Below are 24,784 nucleotides of genomic sequence, written 5' to 3' on the forward strand. Positions count from 1 at the left end.
AGGGGAGGAGTTTGCAGTTCAGTTAGTTAACTATTTAAGTGCCAACTCCAATTGCTTTCATACAACCCCATGGTAGCCGTGTGCTCCAGATTGGATGGCTGAGAAATACTAGACTTGGACCAGATGAACCAGAGGTCAGAATAATTTCCAAAGCCATCAGCCAATTGCAACAGGTTTCTTTAAAAAGAAGAGCATTTTGTCAGCATAGATTGTGATATCAAAATTTTCGCAAGCCACTAGGGCAAGAATCTCAAGATGTTCCCTGATGAGACACTTTGACTCTTTATTTAAGCTCTTTTATTAACGGACAAAAAAACCCTGATTCTAAGAAAACATATGGTTAATAAAATTCAGAATTGCTCATGCCTGCTGTCATATTTCTGAGAGAGATCATTCCAAATGTGAAGCCCCTGATTTCAATTAATAAACTGTCCTTTTATCAATATTATATTCTTCAAAAAATGTTTAACTATCTTCAACTGTTTACATATCACACAATATAAAATAAAGTTTATTTATGGAAAAACGTTGGCTACATTTTTTTTCTATTTTAGATTAGCCTTAATCTGTATACATTAGAGCAGGGATAAACAAGTTATTTTTATTTTTAATCTAGGAGTCAGCCTTAACAACTTTATGTGATACCCATTAATAAATAGTAAACCTATACATAGCCTCAACCCCCTTTACACACAGTTCATCCCCTAATACAACCCAACCCCTTCATTCCAATCATAACCCTTCTCTATCCCAGTCTATTGCCACCTCAACCCATCTTCATCTTAATCTATTCCCACATCAAGTCCATTCTCTATGCTCCCTATCACGACTCAAACCCATTTACCCCGTGCACATCATCATCATCCTTGTCCATCTCTATCGGATTCCCACCACTTCACATTAAACCTTCCTCAACAGTCTATAATTATATCCTCCTCCACATCCACTCAGAGGGAAACTGATCATACATTCACTCGGAGCACATTTCCGCCACTACAGAGACCAAGCCTACTTCATCAGGAAGAAAATAATTTTAGTGCTGCAGAATGTTTGACCAGGTGTGCTGCATTATGGGGTGTCAATTAGATGCAAGTGCAGCATGATACAAGAAGGACAAGTGTCCTGATTTTTATGCAGGACACAGCTCCCCAGCAATTAGATGCCATAGCGAATGGGATTTGTTCAGCCCTGCAGTAAAGTAATGAGGTAAGTAGGAGGGATGGTGGAGGGGGAAAAAAATAATAATTCTTATTGAAAGGATTAATGTTGATGAAGTTTTTGAGACAAACAGAGAAAACGCCACCTGGTCACCGGAGGATTTCTTCAGATGCTTTTCTTCAGTTACAATAATTGCACTCTCCTCATTCTGCTCCTCTTCTGGGTCAAAAACCTAGGATTAAAAAAAAAAAAGCACATGATTGAGTTGAGCATTGGATGGGGGGGTAATGTATTAAACAGTGGATTCATCAAATTGTCAGTGATGTCTATTTTGATGACCACAATGTAAACAATAATTTTATTGATCGCAAAACTCACAGGTTTTGCCTTAAATAAATGGAATAAATACTTTAATATTCTGGAAAAGTCCTGTGAGTGCCTCCTAATTATACTATTTTTTACATTCATGTTATTGGAGTTCCTGCACCCAGGCTGGAGAAATATCTACAAACGTGAGTGCCTTTCCTGATATGTGTTTATATATATATATATATATATATATATATATATATATATATATATATATATATATATATATATATATATATATATTCACACACACACACACATAGATAAGAGGATTTTTATACTCACAATAAATCAGTTTCTCTGATCCATCTGGGGGACACTGCTTACCATGGGGTTGTGTGAGGGGAGGAGGAGTTTGGCACATAACTGGTTAACTCTTAAACTAAAGGCTGCAGTGGGGAGGGGTCTGTCAGCAGCATCAATTAAGTATTAAGTCCCAAGGAAGGGGAATCAACCAACCAAAGACCACACAGCAGAAGAGCAGAAGGGAGGGAACGCAGTGTCCCCCAGATGGAATCAGAGGAACGAATTTATTGCGAGTATAAAAATCCTCTTTTCTCTTTCATCCAATCTGGGGGACACTGCTTAAAGCAGCCCCCATAAGGGAGGGACCGCTCTGACAGCCCGGCACGTAGAGCACTACGGCCAAAACTGGCGTCTACCGATGCAAACACATAGAATTGGTAAAATTTAGTCAAGATATGGAACGAGGACCAGGTTGCTGCTCTGCCTAACTGGTCCACCGAGGCCCCATTTTGCGCAGCCCAAGACGCCCCCACAGAACCAATAGAATGGGCAACAATACGCTCTGGCACAGGTCGGTTAGCATTGATATAAGCCTGCTTAATGGTCGACGCAAGCCATCTTGCAATAGATTGCTTGGAGGCCGGCCAACCATGTTTTGAGAAATCCAAAAAAATAAACAAGGAATCTGTACGGCAAATCTTAGATGTCCTACGCACATCGATTCAGAGAGCTCTAACTAAATCCAGAAATTTCATGGGTCCTGTTCCAGGCACCTGTGAGTCGTCCGTGAACACCAGAACCACTATTTCCTGGTTTACATGGAAACCGGAAACTACTTTAGGCAGGAAAGACGGGACTGTTCTGAGAACTGCCCTACCATCATGAAACACCAAATAAGCATCCCCAGCTTGGAAACTATGAACTAAGGCGGTTGGAGCTTTGGCTTTTAACATAGAAAGTAGTTTTCCTTCTTGCAGTCTATAACGGTTCAAAGGGAGGTTCTTGAAGAATATTAAGGACTAGGTTAAGATCCCAGGGTGCCGTGGGTGGGACATATGGAGGCTGGATATGCAGGACTCCCTGTAGAAAGGTCCTGACATCCGGTATGTCTGCCAGGCATCGTTGAAAAAACACTTTTAAGGATCCTAAGCAAAGACCCCCATCCAGGCCGTCTTGGAGAAAGGCAAAAAACCTAGAGAGACGGAACAAATCAGAGTGGCAGGTCCGGTTCTCGCACCATCTAATGTATGTAAGCCGGTGGTAGATCCGAGCAGAGACTGGTTTTCTAGCTTTGAGGAGGGTATCCACTACTTGTGAAGGGAACCCTTTGGCCTACCAAAGGTTGGTTTCAACAACCATGCTGTTAAATTCAGCCGCGGTAAGTCCTGATGTAGGAATGGTCACTGAAGTAGGTCTTCTCGAAGAGGTAACCAAAGACCCGGACCTACCGCCATCAACAGAATCTCTGGATACCAGACCCTCCGCGGCCCAGCTGGAGCAACCAGAATGACTAGCAATCCGCATTGCTTGATTCTCCGAAGGACCCGGGGAATCATGGAAATGGGAGGGAATAAGTATCCTAACCTGAAGTCCAAGGGCATTGTCATTACAACTATTGCCACGGACAAGGGATATCTTGTCCTTGAGCAAAATTGTAGGAACTTTCTGTTGTGGCGAGATGCCATTAGGTCTCAGTCCGGGGTCCCCCACTGAACGAGTAGAAAAACCTCCGGATGAAGAGTCCATTCCCTCGGCAGAATTGCATGCCGGCTTTGATAGTCTGCTTGCCAGTTCTGGATGCCTGGAATAAAGACTGTGAAAATGGCGGGAACGTTGTTTTCAGCCCAGGTGAAAATCGTCGTCAACTCCATTGCTCTTACACTCCTGGTGCCTCCCTGTCTGTTGACGTACGACACTGCCAAGCAGTTGTAGGACTGCAGACGGACCGGTTGGCCGTGAAGGATGGACTGTGCACCCTGTAAGCCCTTTAACATGGCTTTTAGTTCAAACATGTTGATGGGGAGAGAGGACTTGAGTAGCCCAGAGCCCCTGAAGTCTCAGATGAAGGACTACAGCCCCCACCCTCGAAGGCTGGCGTCTGTGGATACAAAGATCCAAGGCCATGGGGCAAAGGGCCTGCCCACTAGCAAATTGTCCCGGACTATCCACTATCTGAGTGAGTGACTGTCCTGCTTCCAGAGACAGCCGAATCCACTGACATTCTAATTTCCGATGGGATCCTGACCAATTTTTTTTAGGAGGTCCCATTGGAAATTACGAGATTGGATTCAACCATAAGGGAGAGTCTGGAAGGTCGACATCATCTTTCCTAGTAATCGCATGCACAGGAGGACCGACGGTCTCTGGCAGGACATAACTCGCATCGCTGAGTACTGCAGGGATCATATCTTGTCCTCTGGAAGGAACACTTTCTTATTGAATGTATCCATTATAAGTCCCAGAAAAGTCATTCTCTGGCAAGGTATTAACTGAGATTTGGGGCGGTTTATGAGCCAGCCATGCCTCTCCAAGATCCTGATGGGAAGCTGGAGATGCTGCTCGAGCAGGTGAGCCCAGGCGGCTTCGATTAGTAAATCATCCAGATATGGCACCAACTGCAGACCTCTGGAATGATAAGCCGCCATTACCGCCATAATTTTTGTAAACACCCTTGGTGGGGTTTCAAGGCCGAATGGAAGGGCTCTGAACTGGTACTGAGCAGATCCTACTGTAAATCTGAGAAGAGCCTGATGTGCCTTCCAGATAGGCACGTGGAGGTAGGCATCTATCGACGTCACAAACTGATTTGCCTTCAGTTTGTTGATAACTGATCTCAGGGATTCCATTCGAAATCTGACCACCTGCAGGTGAAGGTTCAACTGTTTTAGGGATAAGATGGGGTGGAAGAAGTCATCTGGCTTTTGGACCAACAAGAGATTGGAGTAGAACCCTTGTCTCTTTTGGTTTTCGGGAACTACCTGGATAACTCCTGCTGAAAGAAGAGAGGAAAAACAGCAAAGCATTGCCTGTCTTCTTTGTGACTGGCAGGGCAAGCTGGTTGCAAAGAACCTCCAAGGGACTGGGCCCGCTATGTCTATTATGTAACCTCTTGTCATGATCCCTCGAATCCACCTGTCCTCCGAGGACCCACTGATCCATGAACAGTAGATGTCCCCCCACTCGCGCCGCTGCTAGAAGGGGGGGATGAGCGTCATGCTGCCGATTTATCCGGGAGCTTAGAAGAGGGACGGCTTGAGGAGGAGGAAGACCTACCTCGGAGCGAGTGTCCTCTGGTGCCAGAAGATCTGGACCTGAGTGTATGGCCCTGCCAGATGGGCCCCCTCAAAAGGGCTGTCTAAATGAGCCAAAGCTGGGTGTCCTAGGCCTTGGGACATTGACAGGCAAGAAAGAAATTTTACATCCAGTGGCCTGGGAAATGATGCTATCAAATTCCGGGCTAAATAACACTCCACTGGAATAAGGGAGGGACTCTAAAGATTTTTTTAATTTGGTGTCCGCATTCCAGGACCTCAGCCATAGAGCCCTTCTAGCCGCCACTCCTGTTGCTGAAACAGAGGAGGAAATGAAAGCTGCGTTCTGGGCAGCCTCATAGACGTACACTGAAGCCTCCTTAAGGTGCAGGGCAAGGGGAAGCAGGTCAGAATCCTGCAAAGCTGTAGCCAACTGATCAGCCCATGTTTCCATAACTCTGACAACCCATGCTGATTAAAACATGGGTCTGAATGAAGAACCTGCTGCTGTGTAGATAGACTTTAAGAAAGCCTCTATCTTGCGGCCTTGGGGTCCTGTAAGGAAGCTGTTCCTGGAACCGGAAGTGTAGTGTGGCGAGCTAAGCGTGCCACTGGAGTATCTACCCTTGGGACCTGTTCCCAGCGGATTAGATCACCTTCTTGTAGAGGGTATAGAGACAGGTACCTTCCTGGAATAACAATCCTACGGTCAGGTTGTTTCCAGGATGCTTCCGCGATCTCTTTCAACTACACAGATGAAGGGAAACGGATAGCCCGTCTTCTGACCTTTTTAAATAGACTACGATCTGTAGATCTAGTTTCCTCTATGTCCAGAAGTCCCAGCGCCTGACGCACTGCTACCACCAGGTCATCAATCCCCTGATATCTGGGAGACTCCTGTCGGTCTGTGACCTGTGCGGAATCAGAATCCTCTAACACCTCACCCTTCTCTTCGGAGGATCTCTCTGAGTCAGAGAGGAACAGAAGGCGGTTAGAGGAATTGTGTATCTTTTTACTAGGTAGATGTCTTGGGTTCTCCAAAAACTGGTTTGACCGATCTAGGCCCCTGACTAATGATGTAGAACAAGCCGGCTCTCCCATAAGGGGGGCTTGAGATGGTAAAGAAGAGGGATCTCCCGCTTGTCCGGAAACAACGGACTCAGCAGTTTCCATGGTCTCTCCTGAACTAAGAGAGGCTAGCATTCCAGAGGTTGAAGGGAGTACCGAAGCAACCACTGGAATTTCTGTGGGTTAAGAAAGCAGCTGTACCAATGTGGTAACCCCCTGCAGCCGTCCACGCTGGTGTTTCCATTATGGCTAGGGCGCGTCTGTGGCTGCACCACCATGGTAGCCCCACCGCAGTCGGTACAGAGCACCCCCAGGTCCTGCTGTTCATATTTAACTTTACACTTGTAACAAGTATAATACTTAGCACGAGGTACTTTACTCTTGTCAGACATTTTAAGGTAACACTACAGCAAAAAAAATGGAAAACAGGCAAACACACACAAGAAGCAGGCAGAAGATACGAACTGATCTATGACAAAGATCAAAAGATAGTATCTCCCTGTATAAAAAGATATATGCGAGAGCAAGAGTATCTATACAGGTAATATACTACGTCCCAATATATTTATATGCATATATAAATCTTCAAATACATCTCTATCTATAGAATAGTGAGTGTAGGAAAAAAGATTTTGGTACTTAGCCCCCAGGGCTGAGCTATCAGGAGGAGAGAAGTCTGTCAGCAGCTCTGCTATTTTCCAGAAGGAGCTGATGTCTCTTTTCCCAAGCAGATTTGGCGCCTTGGGCGAGTCCACTCTTCCACTAAAGGGCGGGGGAGCTCTATTATCTCAGCTCTCCCTGTCCTGCACTGAAATGGCCGACATGGGCGATTTACTGCTTTTCTACAAGCAGTAATCGCCGTTAGGTTCTTTCCCCGGGCAGATCTCCAGATCCTGCGGCCGAATACCAAGTTCCCCGCCTCCTTTTTTCGAGGAGGGGACTTGGAATAGTCCACAATGTCAGCCTGCGACGGCAAGGTTAACCGGCGCTCTCTGCCTTCATGGCAGCACCGGTAACAAACAGAGTGACAGCGGCTTACATAAGCCGCCTGTCAAAGTACACAGAAGCCGTCCGGCTCTCACTGACAGTTGCTTCTTTACCAGTGTGCTCTGTCAGGAAAACGGAGCACACCTCTGCATAAAAAAGTTAAAATAAAATGAAATAAATCACTTCGAAGAAAAAAAACAAAAAAAAACTTCACTACTAGCTAAGTGAGCCCAGCTCCCTTGGGCACTCAACAAAAACTGAAGGCAGCAGTGGGATTGCAGGGGGAGGGGTCTGTCAGCAGCAAGCATTAACAGAGTTAACCAGTTAAGTGCCAAACTCCTCCTCCCCTCACACAACCCCATGGTAAGCATTGTCCACCAGATTGGATGAAAGATTAAATACATACACACATATACACATAAACATACACATATATAGACACACATATACACACACAACATATATACACAGGATTCAGGGAATGTTACACACATTCAAGATCAGCTGCAGGGCATTCTTGGTCAAATATGGACAAATCTTCTTGAAGACATTCCTAGACACCATTCGGAAAAGCCTACTTGGTTGTGAAAACAGAGACAGAAGAATCTCCACCATCACCTCCACCCATTCGGGTTCTATCAAGAGAAACAAAACAGTGTGAGGACAAAAGTTCTGCCAACATATAATAGATAAGCCCACCTTGCTACATTTACAAATATGAACATATACTGTATATGTTCATTATGCTTCAAGAACTGTAGCTTTTTGATTAATTTAAGATGATCTTTGTGAAAGCCATTATATTAGAAATGTGGCTGGCTTAAGAGAACAAAACATAATCCATTAAAAATTAGCAAGTGTTTCATAAAATGCAAAAGTGAAAGCCACAATGCCTGAAGACACATTAAAACGGATTTATAGGTAAACATTAACTATCATAGCAAATAAGACATAGAAATGGAATAATATAATATTCCCAATTACTACATTTTCATATAATTTACCTTTAATTGCATACACAAAAATATATGACAAACCTTCAACATCCTTTTTCTTTTTGGCTTTTTTACTTAGAGCTTTATCCAGGCAGTTCTGAATATCATTTAACAAATCCACACTCTCCTCGGGTGTCTAAATAAAAGAAAGCATGTTACTGAAAGGGAACTGTATTTCTGGTATAAAATATTCAGATGGAAACAGGACGGCCATGTTTTTTAAAAATAGCAGTTTACTTGAACAACTGGGGCAACAGTAGCGCTTAATAATACAAGAAGACAACTTTAAACAAATGCAAATACATTTAACCTGCTGCATTAGCTTGTATGAGTATTAGGACAGCTACCCTGAGTCTCCTCCTGCTTATGCTTTTCTAATATTTTGATTGCACTTACTTAATCCATGCCTGTGTTCACTTGCTCCGCGCAACTGCATATGCACAAAGGTGCATTCCAGCCAAGCTGCTCAGGCTTTAGTGCATGTACAGTGCATGAATGACTATGGATCTTAGTAAGGAAATATATGTAGGCGGGGCTTCCTTTGGGTTCAATAGGTCCAGAGTAAGAGTGTTTGTTATGTGAGTAAAGAAAGAAAATATACACCATTAAATTATGCTGCTTAAATTGTTAAAAGGGAACTCCTATCAGCAAAAAATGCTGAATGTTTAAAGTATAACCTGAAAGTCTGTGATATTTTGCATTACTGAGCCAATAAATCATCTTTAAATAGTTGAATGACTTTGTGCCCTCTTTTGATCTCTACATATGAATAGGAGAGTTTTCCATGAATTCAATAACACCAATTAACTTTTTCCATAATTTCATTCAGATTGCGTCTCATTAACCACCGCACAGATCAACAAAATGGAGCTTACGTCTCACTGTGCAACAGGTGGTTGGCAGTTACACAGAGCGCTGGCGGGTGGGAGAGGTTTAACAGGAGGCTCGAGAAATGGAGTGATATTTTCCTTCAAGATGTGGTTTGCATTCGCGATATTTCTCGGCAATATCTGGCTTGCAATGTTTATCCTGGTGTCATATATGTTAGGGGGAGATGGCCTATTTTCTGGAAAATATGTTAAATACTGTTAAACATCTCAATGAGGAAGGAAATGAGAGGGGAATAGTTGAAATTTATAAATGTAATATATCAGGATTTAGACACTATGTTCCACATCTAATCTTTAAAACGTTTAGCTCCAAGCATTCTGCATAATACAGGACAGACAATATGTATGTTAATGTGAATTATGTGTCTTTAAGGTCATTGTAAGTGGCTTAACCTTAAAAAGATGAATTCCAACTAACAGCATCAACTGCTGATAGGCCGAAAGTTCCATACTATTTGATTTCTTTGTTTTCTTCTGTAGGTTATCCACATACTGCAGCATTCTGCAAGAAGGAAAAAATATTAAACAAACTGGACAGAAGAACAAGACTGGCAACTATAAAAATTGTTAGGCACTCTAGGGATCAAAGACCATAAAAGGTAGGTCACACACCACAAGTGGTATAAGGCAGGTAATGTTTAATTACTCTACTGATATATCTTACTTTTACTTTCTGTATCACATTTGTTCATATAAGGCAATCCTCACTGCAAAGTGTTACGATTCCAGTAAGGTTTAGGTGTAATGTTATAAAATACTCAGGAAATGGGCCCTTCCTCTTGTGACAGCATTCATTTTGAAAGTAATAAAAGGTTGTGTCCCTTTTATTTTAAATCTTATGTTATTCCTGTGTTATTAAACAATATCATTATTTTATTTTAGTTGTGCGGAAATACTGAAACTAGGAAAAGTAGGGTTGCATATTACTGGTGTAATCAGTATCTTTGTAGACAGAAGATAAAGGCCCAATTCCATCTATCCATTCGTACTGTGAATGTTTTTTGCCTTTCCTTCCGCAATACCACAATGAATATAGGGTGAGAAGTATCATTGTAATTAAGTAGTTGTAGCTCTTACCGATCCCAAGCTTCCTTTTGCTCCTCATTGAACGGTTTAAGAGCCTTAACAACCTTCCCACGTGCCATTAACAAGTTTGCATAGCTCAACATGCAATGAATCCACAGACTTCCATCTGCAGTAACGCCAACAATGTGTCTCTCCTTTGAAGTGTTAATCACAGGACTTTCTCCTAGCACAGGCATGCCATTCAGATTAAGCAATAAGCTGGAATGAAATAAGATGTAGTGTTTAAAAGTTACTCTGCAACATTACTTATTTTGAGTTATTTTTTGCTAAAATACAAAATGGCACTCCCTATGGGCTACTTTGCTGTAATAACATGTATGTATTCTATTGTCAATCATCTATTTCACGTTTATATAAAACAATTCAACAGCAACATCTTAGTCATAAGCATGAACATCTGCATGAAAATGCAGAATATTTTAATTACGGATAAACTCTTTCCGCAACAGATAATAGTAATGCAGACTAATTGGAATAAGTACTACCACTCAGGAAAAAGTGCAGTTAAAAAAAAAAAACTATGGTCATCAAATTTTAACAAATTATACTACCAAACCGTAATGTATGTGGATACTATTAGGAGCTCCAAGAAAAAAAAAAGCTTTTCAAAATAGGTTGGAAATAAATGGTAAACAAGACAAAATAAACAATAAATGTTCGTTATTAATATTTTGTCTCGGTCAACATTTCACAAAAATACTACCACATAAGGTAAAGAATGTTTAGTAAGCATTGTACTCTATACAGCAAGGAGACTCTAACCATAGGAATAAGCAGCAGGTAATATCAGAAGATGAAGTCTCCCTTTGCCAATGCGACTGATACAGACTATCTGCTGCTTCCATAACAGAGGGTCCTGCTGCTTCTGGGAGAGGAGGGCATAACGTAGGTGCCACCTGATAACAACTGTTAAGACAAGAGTGTGGGGGAAGGAGCCCAGTTTTCTTGCTCAAAGTGCTAAAACTTCATTACTTAGTCCAAGATACTAGATGGCTAATATAGCAATATATGTTTGTTCGCAAAATGATCTATATTTTCAGAACTTAACATTAAACTGTGCACAATTACTTAAAAAAAGATTTTTATTGCTGTATACTTTCCCTTTCACATTTGCTGAATAAGGCAAAATTTGAAATATGTTTATATTTAATGGACGCAAGTAACAATTACATATATTATATGTAAAAAGGTTTGGTCCAGCATGGGGAATTTTTGTTGCATAACAGCCAACGGTGCAAAGTGTACATTACCAGAAGAGTGGGCTATACACTTGATACCCATGCTGGCCCAAGATGCAGAGAAACTTGGCACACTGTCCAGGAGAAAAAATTGGATTTTTATACTTACGTAAAATCCGTTTCTCTTAGTCCATTGGGGGACACCGGGGACATTGGGGTATAGAGTAGGGCGAACTGGCACTTTAAACTTCTGTTTAGCTAAGCCCTAGCTCCTCCCACTCCATAACCCACTTCCTCTCTCAGCCTCAGTTTATGTTTAACCAAGCCCACAGAAAGCGGAGATAAAGAGAAAACAAGAAAAGAGAATAAACTTAACAAAACAACAACATTCTCTTAACAACAAAATGTCAAACAGTAGGAGAAACCAGAGCGTTAAGGGTGGGCGCCCAGTGTCCCCCAATGGACTAAGTGAAACGGATTTTACGCAAGTATAAAAATCCAATTTTCTCTGTCTTCCTTTGGGGGACATCGGGGACATCCCAAAGCTGTCTCACAGGAACGAACGCTAAGAAGAAACAGCACAAAGCACCTTTCTTCCGAAACTTGCATCCTTGGAAGCACATTAAACTTTTAAAACTTAGTGAATGTGTGTGCAGACAACCACGTGGCTGCTTTACACTGTATTCAAAGGTTCGAAAGGTGGATTCTGTAAAGCATTCAACACCAAATTCAAATCCCATGGCGGTACCGGAGGAACATATGGAGGTTGTACATGGAGTACACCCTGAATAAAAGTTTGCACATCAGGTATGACAGCAAGTTTTCTTTGAAAGTAGACAGAAAGAGCCACCACCTGACCTTTAAGAGAACCAAGACGCAAACCTGCATCCAACCCGTCCTGCAAGAACCTAAGTAACCTGGTCAAGCGAAAAGAAGTAGGATATTCTATCTTTTCACACCAACAAATATATGTCTTCCAGACTCGGTGATAAATTTTTGCAGAGGCTGGTTTCCGAGCACAAAGCATGGTTTGCACCACACGTTCGGGAAAACCATTAGCTCTTAAAATCATGGCTTCAATAGCCACGCCGTTAAAGCCAGACGTTGCAAACCTAGATGACAAAAGGGACCTTGAATTAATAGGTCTGGATGTAGCGGCAACCGCCACGACCGAGCTCCTGCCATGGAAAGCACGTTGGTGTACCAGGCCCTCCGCGGCAAATCCAGCGCTACTAGAAAAACTGGGACACCCTCTCTACCTTTTTTAACACCCTTGGAAGCATGGCTACTGGTGGAAAAAGGTACACTAAGCGGTACCTCCAAGGGACAGACAAGGCATCTACCACGACAGCCATAGGATCTCTTGAACGTGAGCAGAAGAGGGGGACTTTGTGGTTCCACCGTGATGCATTTATGACGACATCCAGCTGACCCCACCTTTCCACCAACTGATGAAACAACTCCGGATGAAGGGACCATTCGCCCGGATACAGACTCTGCCTGCTTAGAAAGTCTGCTAGCCAATTCCCTATTCCGGGAATAAAGATTGCGATGAGCACTGGAACATGAACCTCGACCCACTGAAAAATCCTGTGTTTTTCCCACATGACCAAGGGACTCTTGGTGCCACCCTGATGATTGAGGTATGCCACTGCTGTGGCCTTATCTGACTGAATCTTCACTGGCCTTCCCTGCAGCAGGTGTAGCGCGCTCATAACACTGCTCCCAGTTCCAAGATATTGATTGGAAGCCTGGATTCCTTCCGAGTCCAAAGACCCTGAAACCGAGCATGAAGACAGATAGCCCCCCAACCTCAAAGGCTGGCATCCGTTGTGATCAAAGTCCAATTCCAAATTGACAAGTTACGTCCCCTGGCGAGATTGTTTGTGTAACCACCAAAGAAGCGACTGACGCGTCTGCGGAGACAGGCGGAATACCTGGCCCGCCAGATTCAGGTCGGACTTGTTCCATTGCGACAGAAATTCCAACTGGAACTGCCGTACATGAAATGGAGCAAACTGGATTGCCTCGAAAGTTGATACCATCTTGCCCAGAACTCTCATGGCGAAATGTATTGAAGGCCTCCTTGCTGCCAACAGAGATATCCCTATCTTCTGAAAGGCTAGAATCTTGTCCTCGGGCAAGACCACCCGTCGTAGTCGGGTGTTGGATAAAAGACCCAAAAAGATCATCCGCTGGGATGGGATCAACTTGGACTTCTTGAAGTTAAGACTCCAACAGTGAAACTCTAGGGTCTGGACTACTTACTTGGATATGCGACTGAAGCACCTCTGGAGAATTAGCTTTTAAAAGAAGATCGTCTAGGTAAGGGATGACTGTAATCCCCTTGGACCTTCGCAGAGCAGCCATGATCTTGGTGAAGATATGTGGGGCCGTGGCCAGACCAAAAGGAAGATCCTGAAATTGGAAGTGCTCTGATCAAACCGCAAACCTAAAAAGGGACTGATGACCCTTCCAGATAAACATCCTTGATGTCTAGAGCCACTCTAAATTCTCCATGTTCCATGCCGTGAATGACTGAGCGCAAAGAGAAAATGGGATTTTTATACTTACGTAAAATCCGTTTCTCTTAATCCATTTGGGGACACTGGGACCTTGGGAATAGGGACAGGCGAACACAGGCACTATAACTTTAGTTAAACAAAGCTCTGGCTCCAGCCCCTCTATACCCCACCTCCTGCTAGAGGCCAGTCTATGTTTAACCAAGCCCGCAGAAAAGGAGAGAGAGAAACCAAAGAAAAAAAAATAAACTTAACACATCATTGTCTTAACAACCAGACAACATGTCAAACAGAAGGAGAAACCAGAGCGTTAAGGGTGGGCGCCCGGTATCCCCCAATGGATTAAGAGAAACGGATTTTACGCGAGTATAAAAATTCCATTTTCTCCGACATCTTTGGGGGACACCGGGACCTTGGGGACATCCCAAAGCTGTCTCACGGGAGGGAACGCTCAGAAGAAATGGCCCGAAGCACCTTTCTCCCAAAACTTGCGTCCCTAGAGGCAAACACATTAAATCTGTAAAACTTTGTGAAAGTGTGTATAGAAGACCATGTGGCCGCTTTACACAATTGTTCACTAGAGGCACCATGGCGGGCCACCCAGGAATCACTTACAGATCTTGTAGAATGTGCCCGTAAATTATCTGGGACAGGCTCCCCAGTCCCATTGTAAGCCTGACGGATAACAGCCATAATGGTCACTTTAGAAGCTGGCCAGCCTATTTTGTGAGCATCATAAAGAATGAAAAGATCTTCAGTTTTGCGTAATTTCTGAGATCTTTTAACATAAATTCGCAAGGCACGAACAACATCAAGATAACGAATAGACTCATCGTTATCAGAAGATGAGGAATCAGATAGAGCCAGAATAACAATGTCCTGATTCAAATGAAACTTAGATACAACTTTAGGAAGGAAAGAGGGCTTGGATCTAAGAACTGCCCTATCCTCATGGAAAACTAGCAGAGGAAGCTTGCAAGACAAAGCAGCAAGCTCTGAAACTCTGCGTGCCGTAGAAATGGACAAAAGAAAAACCGTTTTAAACGTTAGAAATTTGAAATCCACCGTATTCAAGGGCTCAAACGGTGGATGCTGTAAAGCCCTCAACACCAAATTCAAATCCCATGGTGGAACCGGAGGAATATAAGGAGGTTGAACATGGAGAACACCTTGAATGAAAGTTTACACATCAGGTATGACAGAGTTTTCTTTGAAAGAAGATCGAAAGAGCCGACACCTGACCCTTAAGAGAACTAAGACGAAAACCTGCATCCAAGCCATTCTGTAAGACCGTCAGTAACCTGGCCAGACGAAAAGAAGACGTAGAATATCCCTTCTTTTCGCACCAACCAATATATGTCCTCCAGACACGATGATATATTTTGGCCGAAGACGGTTTTCGAGCACGGAGCATGGTCTGCACCACCCGATCCGAAAAACCCTTAGCTCTTAGGATCCTGGCCTCAACAGCCACGCCGTTAAAGACAGACGATGCAAACCCTGATGACAAAAGGGACCCTGGGTTAGCGGGTCTGTGCGTATTGGCAACCACCACGACCGACCTCCTGCCATGAAGGGTACGTCGGTGTATCAGGCCCTGCGCGGCCAATCCGGCGCCACTAGAAGCACTGGAACACTCTCTCCACCTTTTTCAGTACTCGTGGAGGCATGGCTATCGGAGGAAAAAGGTACACTAAAGGGTACCTCCAAGGGACGGACATAGCATCTACCGCGACTGCCCTGCTATCTCTTGCACGGGAACAGTAGCGAGAAACCTTGTGATTCAACCGAGATGCCATCCTGTTGACCCCATTTCACCACTAACTGTTGAAACATCTCCGGGTGGAGAGACCATTCTCGTGGATGCAGAGTCTGCCTGCTTAGGAAGGCTGCTTCACAATTTTCTATTCCGGGAATGAAGATGTCCACGAGTGCCGAAACGTGAGCTTCGGCCCACAGAAATATCCTGTGAGTCTCCCTCATGACCAAGGGACTCCTGGTGCCGCCCTGATGGTTGAGATATGCCACTGCTTTGACATTGTCCGATTGAATATTAACTGGCTTTCCCTGCAGCAAGTGTTGCGCACTTCTTAGAGCATGAAACACTGCGCCCAGTTCTAAGACATCTATTGGAATTTTGGATTCCTTCTGAGTCCAAAGCCCCTGAAACCGAGCCTGAAGACAGACAGCCCCCCAACCCCGAAGGCTGCTATCTGTTATCAGAATCCAATTCCAAATTTAGAACAAGCGTCCCCTGGTGAGATTCTGCCTATGTAGCCACCAGATCAGCGACCGACGCGTCTGCGGAGACAGGCGAAAAACCTGACTCGCCAGATTCCGATGGGATTTGTTCCATTGCGACAGGAGTTCCAATTGAAACTGTCGTGCATGGAACTGAGCAAACTGGAATGCTTCGAATGACGATACCATCTTGCCCAGAAGTCTCATTGCAAAATAAATGGAAGGTCTCCTTGCCACCAACAGGGATTTCACCATCCTCTGCAAGGCTAGGATCTTGTCCTGAGGAGAGAACACCCGTCTCAGACGGGTATCGAATAAGAGACCCAGAAACACCATCCGCTGGGATGGGACCAACTTGGATTTTCTGAAGTTGATAATCCAACCGTGTGACTGCAGGATTACTACCTGAATATGCAACAGAAGCTTCTCTGAAGAACCTGCCTTTAAAAGTAGATCGTCCAGGTAAGGGATGATTGTAATTCCCTTGGCCCTTAGCAGAGCAGCCATAACCGCCATGATCTTGGTGAAGATACGTGGAGCTGTGGTGAGACCGAACGGGAGAGCCTGAACTTGGAAGTGCTCTGACCGAACTGCAAACCTCAACAGGGACTGATGACCCTTCCAAATAGGCACATGGAGATATGCATCCTTATGTCTAGAGCCACCATAAATTCTCCCTGTTCCATGCCGAGAATGACCGAGCGTAAAGACTCTTTCTTGAAGCTGGGTACTTTGACCTGTGTATTCAAATACTTTAGATTGAGAATCGGTCTGAAGGAGCCATCTGGTTTTGTCACAAGAAAAAGATTGGAATAAAACCCCAAACCTCTTTGAGAATGAGGAACCGGGATAATCACTCCGGACGAAAGAAGGGATTGAATCGCTTCTGTTAAAGCCAATCATTACCTCGGACAAGACGGAAGCCCTGTGGCGAAAAATAGTCTGGGAGGAAGACCGAGCAGATCGATCTTGTAACCCTGGTTCACCACTCCCCGAATCCAGACATCGGTAGTGGACTGACACCACCGATCCCTGAACTGCAGAAGACGGGCTCCTACCACCGACGAAATCAGAGGAGCAAAAAACCTATCATGCAGACGGTTTGTGTGCAGGCTTTGCAGCTGGACGTCGCCCAGACCAGGCCTGACGTCCCCGCTGCAAACCACCGCTCGGAGCGGATGACTGGCCTGTAGAAGATTGGCCTGAGGAATATTAACCCCAAAATCTTCCTGAGGACTGAAAGGACTGGCATTTGGATAATCTTTGTTTGGGAGCATTAACTGGGAGAAAAATGCCCTTTCCACCTGTAGCTTGACTAATAATGGAGTCAAGCTGAGGTCCAAACAAAAGACCCCCAGAAAACAGTATGGTCTAGAACCATTTCAGACTCCCCATCAGCCTTCCAGGACTTAAAGCAGAGAATACGATGAGCTGAAACGGCAGAGGCAGAAATACGTGCAACAATCAGTCCCGCGTATGTGGCTGCCTCTCGTAAATAATCTATCGCCCTCTGAATTTGCTTGACTAATCAAAGCAGTCCAGAGGAAAGCCTGCCTGCCAACAAACCCTGAAAACGGTGTTTTGACCAGTTTTCTACTGCTTTGTTAACCCACACAGATGCCAAAGCAGGCCTGAAAGAGGCACATGCTGCCACATAAATGAATTTAAGGACGGCCTTAACCTAATGGACTGTACCATCCTTAAGAGTGGCTATGTTAGGAAAAGGAATAGTAGTTTATTTGGCTAACATTGTAACTGCAGCATCCACACGTGGAAGCGTCTACCATTTAGCAAAAACTTCAGTTGGAAAAAGATAAACCGACTGGAGTCACTGAAATACTTGGAACTTGCTATCTGGGGAAGTCCAAGGCTCTGACAACAAATCTTCCAATAGGGAAGAAGCCAGGGAAAAAAAAAAGTTTTCTTCCCCGTGCAAAAAGAGGAGCTTGTGCAACATAAGGAACCTCTTACTTAGGAATGTGAAGTACCTGACACACAGCTTGCATTAATTCCTCCACACTCTGGCTAACCGAATGAATCTCCTCCACAACCGAAGGAGCATCCATGTCAGAATTCAGCGCTAAATTACCTTCATTCTGGGAACTACAGTCAAAATCTGGCTTATTTTCCTGAAGTTGTGGCGCCATCCTCCTACGCTTATGTGAGGAACACGGTGCCGCAGATTGTAACATCCTCTCTAAGAGGAAGAAACCTAAATCATACCCTGTACAGAGGATGCAATTCCCTGTACCCAAGCAGGCTGTACAGACTCTGCCAGGGAGAAACAGTCAAACCTTGACTTAGCAAACTAGAACCCATGTCAGTTGCTACAGTGCAAGCAGAATCAGAAGATGAAGCGACCACAGCCTGTGACAGCACCAACTGAGCAAGTTCAGCCACTGTATTGGAGAGAGACCGAACCCAGGCATGTGTTGCTGTATGTAAAGCAGCAGCTGCTGTATTACACGGTATGCTCTTAGAAAGCCGGCAGGCTGCGCACAGTGCCTGCGCGCCTGACTGACATGATGGTAACTTAACGTGACAGACAGTCCAGGTGGAACTCAACATTGATGTAACACCAGATTTACCACGCATAGTTTTTCCCCTTCTGACATGTTAACAGATGGGACAAAACACAAACAAAACAGTGTAATAAACAGTGTAACAAAACACAATTTAAATAACAAGCAGCCCAATAACTGAACAGAAAGTGAGCCTGCAATTCAGCCAATAAAAGCCCCACAGAGCAAAAATAAACTTTTTAAAATAACAATCCCCAAACCTTTCTATCAGGACTCCGGACAGAATAGGGAAGCTATAAAATGGCTATTTATTCTGGTGTCTGCACACATAATAGTGAGAGACTACCATGGAGGAAGAATAATAGATTCCCCCAGGGCCAAGCACTGAATTGGTAACATTCAACAATCCAGTGCCTAGCAGGGCTTCACTATCTTAGCGACCCTTGCCTGACCCTGTCTCCTGAGCTAAAAATAGAATTTATTTATTTATTTATTTTTTCATAGAATGACTGCTCCTAGTAAGAAGCAGCCTGCTCAGGAGACCACTGCGATTTTCTACCCCCCCCCCTCCTAGAACTGTGCTGGGAGAGGGTTTCACTTACCTGCTGCCATCCCTTCTCACGCAGAGTGCGCTGTTAACTTGCTGTCAGCACAGGAGGATGGACACAGCCTGCGGCGAATGTGCCAAGTTCCTAGGAGGGTTTTTGAACGTTGAAAGAGGGGGGTTGGCAAAGGAGGCACCTCTACGGCACCTTCGATCCGCCCCTCCAGACAGCACACAGCTGTCCATGCTGTACGCTTCAAACTGCCCAGCTGTGCTGTAACACACTCTCCCAGTTACTGCAGACTCGGGAGAGTGAATAAAATAAGTTGCAGACCAAGAGGCTTTACTCTGGAGCCTATAACAGCAGTCGGCAGCTGTGAGACAGCCGACTATGCGGCTCACTGAGCCGCCGATTGTCAGGACCAGGAGACACAAGTCTCCGATTACTGAAAAAGTACAAGAAACTTAAAACAGAATTTGGCTGCTAAGAGGCCCAGACACAGCGCGTTCGCCAGGCACTTAAACTAAACTGAGGCTGAGACAGGAAATGGGGTATAGAGTGGGAGGAGCTAGGGCTTAGTTAGACAGAAGTTTAAAGTGCCAGTTCGCCCTGTCCCTACTCTATACCCCAATGTCCCCCAAAGGAGAAATTAGGGTTATCCCATATGGGTGTGATCAGAAAGAATATGCATGAGAGGTTAAATCTGAAAAACACAGGTCTCACATTTTTAGGGTATATTTAAGAGTTTGCAGGAGAATAAAATAGAAGATGCTAACAGGGATTTGGAAGTCCCCACATGCAGGAGAGGGAAGTGAGGGCTAAAAATTTGATCACTAGGCATACCCATGAAGTAGTACCAAGGGGAACAGATGTCATTTATTTCCTTCACATAGGTAGCCCCCAATAGTAAATATTGATATCTGGGATCCCTCTGCCCCTGCAAGAAAGGATTGCCTGACTTTTGGGTGTTTCCCATTCCATATAAATTTAGAGAATACCTTCTGATTCTCAGCAAACACTGAAAGTGGGACAGCTATGGGGCGAATCTGGAAGTAGTCCAATAATTTGGGGACTATATTCATTTTGATTACTTGATCCTGCCCAGACACGATATAAGACGAACCTTTGAATGACAAAACTATTAACTTCTGCAACTGTACATCTGTACCCAAAATTAAAACCATCAGACAGTACTAGACATCCAATACTACAGGTCTCAGGTGTGGCTTTCAGGTTTGTTTATTGAAAAAGCAGAAGCCTGCAAATTAAATCGTTTTTTTGTAAGCTGTAATACAAGTCAATGAGCTTTCAGCAGAAAAAAAAGCAAACAAAACATTATTAACCCCTTACCTAAAAAAAGCATCGGCCACATGTGTCCGTGTTCTCTCATCCAAGGGTACAGTCAGGTGTGTCTCTGTTTCTGGAATGTCAGACACAGATTTCTTAGCTTCAAAAAAAGCGTGGAATAAGATAAACCTGGATATAAAAAAAAAAAAATAAAAAAAAAAAAATGTAAATAAAAATTATGTAAAAATTGTAAAAAAACACACACCACATTAAAAGGAAACACACGATAATTAGAAATCTTCCTAACTAGAAAATAAATCTACAAATGTAGAAATTACAGTAAAGGCACACACATATAATATTAAAAACTAAAATGAAACACATAAAACATTTTTTTTAGATGGAGATGCAGATAGCTACAGAAATATTAAGTACCAATATTTGACTCACATGGGAGGGTGGAAGGGTGAGGGACTTCTGCTTTTTCACTTACCGTGCAATATCCATCACTTGCGCCTCTTGTCTCTTCGCCAGTGGATTGTCAATGATGCTGGTAAGCCGTGGAATAATCCATTTTCTCAGTCGCATTACAAAGTTGTCAGTTCTGATAAAGAAAGAAAAAATAAATAATTAGGATACACTGCAGAAAGATAACAAACACTAGCCATCAGATGAAAAGATGAGTAATATAAATATTCTTAGAATTTAGGATTAAGGTTTGTCACTTTTATGTCCTATTTTATAAGAAACAGAAGTTTAACTCACGCGTTCTGCTGCTCCTGATTCTCCTTCTGACGGTTGGTGCTGAAATCTAGGCAGGAGTCGAAATCTGGCGTAAGAAACATGTTTTTCAACCAGTCGATGTATTTTTGCAGCGCAGTTAGCTTTAAATGCTGGATCACCTTCCATGTGCTGGGCACAACTGGGTATCCTTGGTTAGTGAGCGAAGAGAAGCCAATAAGAACAGTCAGTTGCTTCTCGGCATCATCACAATTTTCCAGGAATGCCTCAACATAAGTACTCATTTCCGGTGCAAATTTAAATCGATCTGCAGGCTAGACAAAATATATAAATGTATTTAAAATGGGAAAAAAAAAAGTCAAAATAAAACATGTAACTGCGACATGATGGAAAAAAAAAATTTCACTGCTATCCTATGATGTAACTGTATGTAATAAATAATCAACAGATCTCATTATCTCAGCAGTTGATTGTTTTAAACTGATCACACAAATGGTATGATCCCGATTAACTCACAATTTCAAAACTATTATTAAAGTCAAGTATGGGAATTTGTCATGAATGCACTCCCAACGTCCATGATTTGGATGTTACTGAAAGGAGTTACACAGGACTCATCTATGATACAGGTTACAGATTTAGCTGAAGAAACACCCCAAAATGCAAGTGTCTCATCCATACAAATCACTAGTCACTACCACCACTTACTGCATTAGAGCAATAGGACCCTAAAACCTGTTACACAAATTTATTCACTGGCACACACTATACTGGTTATTAGCAAGACAGGTTATCAGTTCACCTACACCAGCATTCAAACAGTTAACATAGCATACCCTAGCACACAGTCAAGCATCTCTTCTTAAATGGCTCATGAATTAGTTAGAGCAACAAGGACAGACTTATTAAATTTTAGATTTAACATGACAAGGTACAGGACATTGGATAATAGAAAACATAATAAATTACATAAAAAATAAAAACCAGTAACAGAAGTAAAAGGGATTAAATACATGAAAAGAACACTTACATACTTTGTATTGTCTGTATGTCTGGAGATAAGGCATGGGTAAAAAGGACAGATTCTCAATTGAACTCATTTCCCAAAAACTGACAATTTGCAGTAATATACTGGGGATTTATAACCATGTTCCACTGGGAGGTCCCTGGTCATATGGGCATACCTAATAGTATCTGTAGCAAATATTATGCAGCAACTCATCCAACCGGAAAAAAGAGGAAGAAAACCTCTTCAATTCACATCAATTCCAAGCACTGCAGTAAATCGTGGCCAACACCGGCTTACGAGCCTTGATCATTGTCTGGATCACCCAGTCAGAAAACTCCTTGACCTTAAGAATCATGGCTTCAACAGTCACGATATTAAAGACAGCAGAGGTAATCTCTAGTGGAGGAAGGGTCCCTGCCATGCATAGGATGTCTGTGCACCAAGCCCTCCTGGGCTAGTTTGGTGCCACAAGAACGAATGCCTTCGCTCTTTAGCACCCACTGAAACATTGTTACGAGCGGCAACAGATATAAGAGTTGGAAGGTTCACGAAACAGACACGGTGTCCACTAGTTAAGTCTGCGGATACCTTGCGCTGGAGCATAACAGCTCTACCTTGAGGTTCAACAGAGTCTCAATCCTGTTGACCCCACCTGACCACCAGCTGCTGGAATATCTCTGGGCAAATACACCATTTACAGGGTTGAAGGGCCTACTTTCTAAGGAAGTGTGCTCCCCAGTTCTCTAAATAAGGGATGAAGACCGCCAAAATGTCCAGAACAGACTTTTCCACACAAATGAAAATTCTGGCAGTCTCCCTCATTGCTAGGGCCCCTTGGTCATTTATATAAGCCACCACCATGGCATTAATTGAACCTTTATGTTCCTTTTTCGCAAAAAGTGCTGCCCTGTGTTTAAGAAACGCACTGAGTTCCAGCTAATTAACTTCTCCTCCTGAGTTCAAAGACCATGGATCCGGTGCTGAAGCACCACTGCCCAGCATTCATAGCAACTGGCATCAGGTGACCCGAAGTTAAGATTGTTGTTCTTCATCACCAGTGAAGCAAGACACACGTCTCCAGAGACAGACTGAAGTTGGAACTCACTTCAATGAAGATGAGCAAATGGAGACTTAAACCAGTCCATGTAGCGAGAAGATCTTGTTCTCTGGTAAGAACACCCATGGCTGAAGTGTATCAAACAAAAAGCCCAGGAAAATTATACTCTGGGAAGGTAGGTATCGGGCTGAATTTCCTGTAGTTGATTAAACAACAGCGAGTATGGGCCATCTCCTGAACAAGGGACTGAAGCAAGGCCAGGGAGTTTATCTTGATCAGCAGACTATTCAGTTACAGGATGACTATCAATCCTCTGGATCTTAAAAGGGTCTCCATTACTGACATTATCTTTGTGAACACCCTTGGTGCTGTTGTCAGGCTTAAGGGTTGGGTCCAAAATTGATAATGGTGGATTTGAACTGCTAATCTGAGAAGGCACCGATGTCCCTCCCAGATTGGGACATGCAATTATGCATCCTTGATATCCATGGACATCATATTCTCATCCCATTACATGCTGACGTCAATGACTCCATCTTGAACCTCTCGAGCATCAACTACAAGCTTAGGGATTTTCAGATTCAGAATAAGTCGTAAAGAGCCACCCCACTTCTGGACCAGGAAGACATCTGAGTAAATTCCAAACTCTTTTTGTCTGGGATGGGAATAACTGCTAACAGAGAAGGGACTAAATGGCTTAGGACAACACACTTTCCCCGTTTCCTGGAAACCGTGTGTTGCCAAGCGTCTGGAAAGCATGTATCCCCAGCTGACAATGCTTCTCATCCAGGCATGTGTTGTGGAAAGTAAACACTGGTCCTGCAAGCTGGACATCTCTCCGTCCAGGTCTGTATACCTCTCTGCATACCACCCTGGGGAGTGGAGTACTGGCACCTTGCTTTCCTGTAGATGCAAAAGGAAAGAAATCTAGGCCCAAGCATTAAAATGAAGTAAGGAACTCTTACACCCCCCCCCCCCCCCCATTCCCACCCCAACCCCCCACCACCAGTGGGCTTTGTAATGATTTTATCTGGCTCGGGACCGAACAGGGGGTTGGGAGGGGGGCAGGTTCTATTTCCTTGGTATGAAGCCATATGGCACAATATGTCACAATAGCTGAGGCTAAAATTCTAGCCCTAATATGGTGGATTCTCCAAGATAATCTAAGGATTCTGAGATATGCTCCATCACGGTGAGCAAATCCAATCGAGGTCACTCAGACCCTCCTACAACTGTTCCGCCAATCTCTCCACAGCCTTAGTGACCATACGAAGTTAAACTCTAACTTCTAAGGGAGGTCCACACTGATGTGTAGAATGTTAAGGCTGACTTCAACTTTCATATTCACGGTATACCTTAAGGTAGTAATATCCGCAAATGGATTTGTTGTAATTTTGGAGTGACATCTGAAGCAGGCAACCACATTTGCCACTGCCCCACATCCCAGACTTACCACTGGATAAATGTCCCTTCCCAGACATAACAAACAAGTGAAGAAGAAAAAAAAAAAAAGAACAGGCAGGCAGTGGACAATACAGAAGGAAGTGGAACTGCACAAACACAGGCCAGATGCTTGAGAAAGAACCCCCGCCTCACAAAACAGCAACACAATACCTCACCACTAAGTCCATT

The 24,784-nt window shown here is 43.6% G+C and overlaps 1 protein-coding gene across 2 annotated transcripts in view; it reads right to left on the bottom strand.

Annotated features, from left to right (window-relative positions):
• MYBBP1A (MYB binding protein 1a) overlaps nt 1–24,784 on the bottom strand; it is a 94,960-nt gene that overhangs the window by 47,094 nt on the left and 23,082 nt on the right. For both annotated transcript variants that reach the window (XM_075194980.1, XM_075194979.1), the window contains exons 9-16: nt 21,111–21,400; nt 20,839–20,949; nt 20,409–20,534; nt 10,042–10,248; nt 9,358–9,466; nt 8,117–8,210; nt 7,572–7,714; nt 1,304–1,390 (exon numbers count right to left, since the gene is read on the bottom strand). In XM_075194980.1, the coding sequence (XP_075051081.1) occupies nt 1,304–1,390; nt 7,572–7,714; nt 8,117–8,210; nt 9,358–9,466; nt 10,042–10,248; nt 20,409–20,534; nt 20,839–20,949; nt 21,111–21,400 (1,167 nt within the window). The remainder of the gene's footprint in view (nt 1–1,303; nt 1,391–7,571; nt 7,715–8,116; nt 8,211–9,357; nt 9,467–10,041; nt 10,249–20,408; nt 20,535–20,838; nt 20,950–21,110; nt 21,401–24,784) is intronic.

The sequence above is a fragment of the Mixophyes fleayi genome, chromosome 2 (assembly GCF_038048845.1).
Source record: "Mixophyes fleayi isolate aMixFle1 chromosome 2, aMixFle1.hap1, whole genome shotgun sequence".
NCBI lineage: Eukaryota > Metazoa > Chordata > Amphibia > Anura > Limnodynastidae > Mixophyes > Mixophyes fleayi.